Raw genomic sequence first — 6,067 nt, forward strand, 5'->3', positions numbered from 1 at the left:
GCGGCGGCGGGGGTTGGGGCGATTGAGGATATCACTTGAGAGCACGCCCAAGTTGTTACTGCAGCAAGGGCAAAAGTGTTCAGAGAATAATCTCGCTTTCAAGGGAGGCAACTCTCTGAGCCAAAAGCTTAGGCAGCCAGAGGGCAGAGCGGGTGCCGCCAGGCCCGAGATATGAAAAGCACATGCCTCTGCTCCTGCGGAGCAGCAAAACTGCACTGAGGCACGCGCTGAGAGAGGCAGCATGCCAACAGACAAAGTATGCTTAAACAGATTGCAAACCATTCCTGAGGTGGCAACCTTCACTCCTCAGGCCCTGATGTCGTGTTGCAGTACTCGGCCTTCATCTCCAAGAGCCACTTGTGCAAGGCACCAGCCAATGGATGTTGAGCGATGAGCTGCAGACACATTGATACACCGATCAGCTAGTCGCTGGATGCTTGGCTTCCCCCAGCGCTGATGACACTCACGTTGCTCCTGCTGCTGCCACTCCCACGCGCGCGGCTGCTGCTGCTGCGACCACCTTCAATGGCACTCCCCTGAACGGGCGCTGGTGCTGTTCCCAGCCGCTCAGAGCTCGGCGCAATCCTGCGTGGTGAGAGAAAGAAGAGTGGGTGGGGGGATGAAGTCGTCGGCGCCACAAAAAGGGTATGAGAGGGGCTGGACTAAAGGTCAGAGGGACAGCGACCTGCTGCACAACGCTGAACACTAACACCCACGACGTGAATTGCTCGGCACAGGCAACTTTTGACTGGGCAGTTGCAGCAATAGCTGCCTGGTCGTGCTCACTCGTCGTGCAGCGTTGCTTTGGCCTTGACGGACGCCTTGGGGGCGATGATCTCGGCATCGCCAGGAACAAACACAGCAGAGTCCGTGATGCGGCGCGCTTGGGAGGGCTGCCCCTGCCGCAGCCACCTGGCCTGGCGCCGCTTGTGCCACACGCAGCAGCTGCCACAGAGGAGCGCGATCAGGAAGGCGCCCCCCACAGACACTCCGACAGCGACGCCGATGGTGACGGCGGGGTCGAGGGCGGCTGCCTTGCCGGACGCCCTTCGGATGCCTGCGTACTTGCCGGAAATTGCGCCGCCGACACCCGCAGGCGCTCCGGCGCCCACTACCGCGCCGCCGCTCGGCGCCATGGCGGCCGCCGTGCCGGCGAGGACGAGCCTGCCCGCGACCGCGACGCTGGGCTTGGCGCTGCTGACCGGCACGCCCTGCGCCGCCATTGCTGCGAACAGCTGCGCGCCGCCGTCGGCCGCCGCCTCTACTACGACCTGCTGCGCGGCAGCTGTGGCCGCCGCCGACCCGGTCTCCACCGCAAACAGCGCCAGGGCCGACTGGGACGCCGCCTGCAGCAGGCCGCGCGCCTGGCCGGCTGCCTGCGCCTGCACCGGCGCCGGCGCCGAGGCCGGCACGACGACCCACATTACCCTGTTGCCCGCCACGCCGGTAATGTTGGCCAGAGCGCGCGCTGCTGGGTTGGCATATTCCGCACGAATGTCGTTTGCGCTGAGGCCCTCATACAGCATGGATACCTGCAGCGTGCCCGCCGCGCAGCCGCGCGAGCCGTACAGCCTCGCTGCCTCCAGGTACGCGACCTGCACCGGCGACGCGGCCTGGCCGAGCGACAGGGCGCCGCAGAGGGTGTGCCCGTCGCGGCAGGCCCTCAGGCGCGCGGAGGCGCACTTGTCCGAGGACATGTCCTGCATGGGCGTGCCCGTGGTTTTCGCGTGCGGGGAGGCGGCAGGCAGGTGGGTGTTGGAGTGCGCCGGCCGGCCGCTACTGCATGATGGCATTGTCACGCCCCTTGGTCCATTGAGATGTGCGCCCCTCCCTCTCCCCCCTCCCCCCGCACCTCGATGCAGCTGCAGACGTCACCAGCGGTCAGGCCTGCAGGAGTGAGGCAGCTGCTGGACAGGAACGACCCGGCCGCGGCGGCGGCCCCCGCATCTGTCCTGAGCTTCGACAGGTCGGTCATGGCCTTGCAAAACGGCAGCGTGTCTGCTGGGATAGCGCCTGTGCAGGTGCCCGCGACGGCCTTGGTGCAGGCCGTAGACGTGTATCCAAAAGCGCAGATGCAGACAGGGACGCCCTTGCTGGGTGGGGGGCTCCTCGCGTTTGCGGCCACCGGCACAGGCACGGCCGCTGTGCCTGCCGCGGCGGCAGGCGCGGCTTGCTTGGCGGGCGCCGTGGCAGGTGCTGGGGGCTTGGGAAGAGTGACAACAGGTGTAGCCGGTGGAGCGGCTGATGCTAGAGACGCCACCAGCAGAACAAGCGCCCAGCAGGCGGCCAGCCTTTGGGCGTTTCTGTGAGCTGACCCCATCGCAGCCGCTGCCTTGGGCAGCAATGCGTTGTACGATGGATGAATGGAGAGGGTTTTGACTTGTCAAGGGGCACACACGAATGAATGGATGCATATTGGGTGCTGTTAGGAGGATGCAATTGAATTTAGCACCTTACTTGCCCTTGACGATGGCACTGCAGCCTCCTCAAGCAGCAGCACGCACGACACAAGAACAGTAGAACACAGTTGCACAGGCCCGCTGCAGCGCGGCCGGCAATCCCTTTATCCTAGCGGAGAAACAGTGTAAAAATATCTGCAAGGCGTTTGTTTCCATCCACTAAGCCCGGTACCAACGGGGCGCGCTCTACTTGCCGCACCTTGGGTGGTTGTCGTGTAAAGTGCTGCAGCCGCTTGATGGATCGACCTTAGTGTGTGTAATAAGGGGTTTTAACGCCTGCAAATTCTAACATATAATGTCAAAGTCCGTGCAGCTAGTACCCGTGAGCGGGATGGCAGCGGGCTCCAGAGGCGGGATGGGCCACGAACGATTGTGCAGGGTCAGATGAATCAAGATGTTGGAAAGGCCAAAATTCAAGGCCATATCACTTTGACGGCTGAGCGCACCAACGTCATCGCGCCCAGGCACACCCGAGTGAGTGCAAAGCAAACCGGGCCCCCTAGGTCTGACGGTATGGGAGGCACCTCACCAGTCAGAAATCTTTGTGAACACAATTCAATCACCTGCAGCCAGCAGACACGGCGTTGAGCGGCGGAGTTCCAGCCAGCCCTTCAATGGGACGTGTTTCTCGCCATGTGAGGCGCAGCAGCGCTTGAAGCTTGCAAGAATCTTCAATTTTACCACCTATCAGACCGATTGCATCCGTTTACGGGTGTTGGTGCGGCCACAGTCCGCGTCGTCGCAGTGCGATTTGGCAGGCAACGACGGGTCGCAGGCCATGGTAGCGGTAAAATGCGCTCCAATGAGATTACCTGAGGACGCGACCTCTCCGTGCGGGGCGCGCGCCACTACGTCACCGGCATCGCGCGTGCTGCACCGGCGTTTCCGGCGAGGTTGGGTGTCACCCGTCATACTAGCGGTCTTGCTGGGCTTCGCTTGCGGTACGACCATTGCAGCAGCGCAGGCGAGCTCAAGGACAGCGCAGCGGCCAGGCAATCCACGCCAGCTCCTAGAGGTGGAGTGCAGCAAAGGCGGGCCTGGCGCCGTGCCGGCTTGGAGCAGCTGTGGCGGCCGCAACGGGCCCGGCCGGCAGGATGCCGCGGGCGCGAGGTGCCCCAGCGGACAGGCTTGCACGCGCTCTGACGAGTGAGCTGACATGCGCAGCCACGGCAAAGCGCCGGCGATGCGCTGCACTGGGAGGGGCCTCCTGAATGTGTCAGCGCTTGCGTTGCAAATGCACACGCGGCCAATTTCTCACGGTTGTCGGGAGTCGGGACGCTACGCCGGCAGCACGAACTGTGTCGCCCATCCTGGCCTCAAACGGCCACCTCACGCTGAAAGCGCGCAATCGTTTGCTCGCAATCCCACCATAAACGGCTTCACCTGCTGCAACCATCTGTCACAGGTGGTTTTGGCAGTGCCTTCCTTGCGCAGCAGTTGGAGTTGCCAAAGCGGGGCCGGCCGTGGCTGCCGTCTACTCAAAACAAAGCCAGCAGCAGCAGCAGCAGCAGCAGCAGCAGGTGGCGCCCGTCTTGCCTGTGGCGCCCAGCTCTTACAGGCTCGAGCAAGGCCGCGCCCCTCAGCAGCAGCCGGGGGAGGTCTCGGCATGGGGCAACTGCGGCGGGCTCAACGGCCCCGGCAAGCAAGACGCGGCCGGCTCGCAATGCGTGTCCGGCCAGGCGTGCGTGAGGTATGACCGCTACTTCTGGCAGTGCCAGCCCACAGCGACCCCCCAGGACCGCGCGCGGCTGGAAGACGAGGAGATGCAGCGCAGCGCGGCGCGGCAGGGGCAGCAGGCGCTGGAGAGCCTGTGGGAGGGGCCCCAGGCGGGCCGCGACACTGGCAAGCCCGGCAGCGACTACATACCCCTTTGGTCTGCGTGCGGCGGCCTCAATGGCCCCAACCAGAAGGATGAGGCGTCGCAGGTGCCTTGCGAATCGAGGGCGACTTGCAACCGCCTGGACCGGTGAGCGGCGGGGCACGGGAGGGGTCCTCGGCCGGGGACGGCCTGGCTGGCATGCTTGCATTTGGGACCCGCCCCAGCCCGCTCGGGCCTGGCACCGCGCCCGCCTTTTGCGCCGGAAATGAATGCCCCACGTTGTGCTGCCCCGCCGACGCTTGCTGTTTGACGAGTGGCGCGCCGCACGCGCCCCCGTCCTGGGTCACAGGTGGAGCTGGTACTGTCAACCCAAGCCGCGACGCCCGGGCGACCCCTCGCCGGGCCCCGACAAGCTGCCGCCGCCTGCGCCCTCGCGCCCGTCTACGCCTACGCCGGCGCCGGCGCCCCCTCTGTCGCCGCCGCCAGCACCCGCACCAGACGCGCCGGCGGCGCAGGGTGCGGTCACCAGCAACAGCAGCGGGCCAGAATACAGCTTCCTACCCGCCGCAGGCGCCGTGGGGCGCCCGCAGGAGCCGCAGCCGCAAAATGACACCGAGGCGCAGGCGCCAGCGACCGAGGCGCCGGCGGCGCCGGCGGCGCCGGCGGAGCCGGCGGTCGATTTGAAGCTGGGCTTTCCGGGTGAGGCGGGGCGCCTGCGCGAGGCGCTGCATCTTATAATTGTCGCACCATGATCGCGAGTGCCTTCAAGAAGTTTGTAGGTGGGGGGAGGCATCGCTCTGCCATGCCTGGCCCCCCACCTTCAGGTGCAATCAGCACTATGGTCTCACGGGTGCTGCATCATGCAACAACTCCACACGCCTATCGCAGCCATGCCACTGGAGAACTTCACCGCCCAGTACCAGTCCGGCGCCCTGGCCACCGTCGCGGCCGCCGCCGGCGTCCCCGCGTCAAACATCAGCGTGACGACGGTCTCCGCACCCGTGCCCGTCCCCACGCCGGCGCCCACCGCCGCCGGCCGCCGCCGCCGCCGCCGTGCGCTGCTTGCGGAGCAATTAGTAAGCAGTGCCGCAGCCCTGGGGCCTGCAGTGTCGAAGCTCGAGGCGGCCCCGCCTGCCACGGTAGAGCCCGCGGCCGAGCAGCCAGGGACTCTCGTGGAATACAAGATCTCTGCGGAGTACCCGGCCGCGGCAGAGGCTGGCATCAGGGCCGCCGCCGCCCGCGGCGGCGAGGGCTTCTACTCGGCCCTGGCGCGAAACGGCGTGCCGCTGCGGCCGAGCATCATCTTGAATGGGGAGCAGCTCGCCGCAGGCTCGACTGGTTCCCTGCCGCCCGTCGACGCCGCGGCGCCCGCCGCGGCGCGGGCGCCTCCCGCGGCCGTCCGGCAGGCGGCGGAGCAGGAGCCCTCCGGCGGCGCCGCGGCGCAGCGCAAGCTGTCGTCAGGGGCGTTGGCCGGCATCATCGCGGGGTCTATTGGCGGTGCGATTCTGCTGGCGGTGGTGGCCCTGGCAGTCACCAAGGCCGTCCGCCGGCGCGGCAAGCGGAGGCCGGTCTCGCCGGCAGACCTTGACCCTAATTCTGTCGGGCAGCTGCGCGCCAAGTACGCGCACGGCTCGCGGCACGCCAGCGACGACGCGGGCAGCGACGGCCCCCCCGGCGCCGGCAGGGGCACGCCGCCGCCGCCCGCCGCCGCGGTCCGCTCCGGTGGCTTGAAGCTGCCCGCCGCGGCTGGCGCGGCCGCCGTCGCCGCGTCCGCCGCGGCGGGCGCGGG

At 67.0% G+C, this 6,067-nt stretch overlaps 2 protein-coding genes across 2 annotated transcripts; one reads left to right on the top strand and one right to left on the bottom strand.

Moving 5' to 3' along the window:
• Positions 1 to 782: 782 nt before the first annotated feature.
• On the bottom strand, positions 783 to 1,706 carry MNEG_7501 (hypothetical protein; the record flags this gene model as incomplete). The annotated part of the gene is made up of 1 exon (XM_014044027.1): positions 783 to 1,706. The coding sequence occupies one exon, from the start codon at positions 1,704 to 1,706 to the stop codon at positions 783 to 785; it is 924 nt and encodes a 307-aa protein (XP_013899481.1).
• A 2,516-nt stretch (positions 1,707 to 4,222) lies between these two features.
• Positions 4,223 to 6,009, top strand: MNEG_7502 (hypothetical protein; the record flags this gene model as incomplete). The annotated part of the gene is made up of 4 exons (XM_014044028.1): positions 4,223 to 4,425; positions 4,628 to 4,977; positions 5,167 to 5,775; positions 5,963 to 6,009. The coding sequence occupies 4 exons, from the start codon at positions 4,223 to 4,225 to the stop codon at positions 6,007 to 6,009; spliced, it is 1,209 nt and encodes a 402-aa protein (XP_013899482.1).
• Between the last annotated feature and the right edge of the window lie 58 nt (positions 6,010 to 6,067).

Source organism: Monoraphidium neglectum (assembly GCF_000611645.1).
Source record: "Monoraphidium neglectum strain SAG 48.87 unplaced genomic scaffold scaffold01331, whole genome shotgun sequence".
NCBI lineage: Eukaryota > Viridiplantae > Chlorophyta > Chlorophyceae > Sphaeropleales > Selenastraceae > Monoraphidium > Monoraphidium neglectum.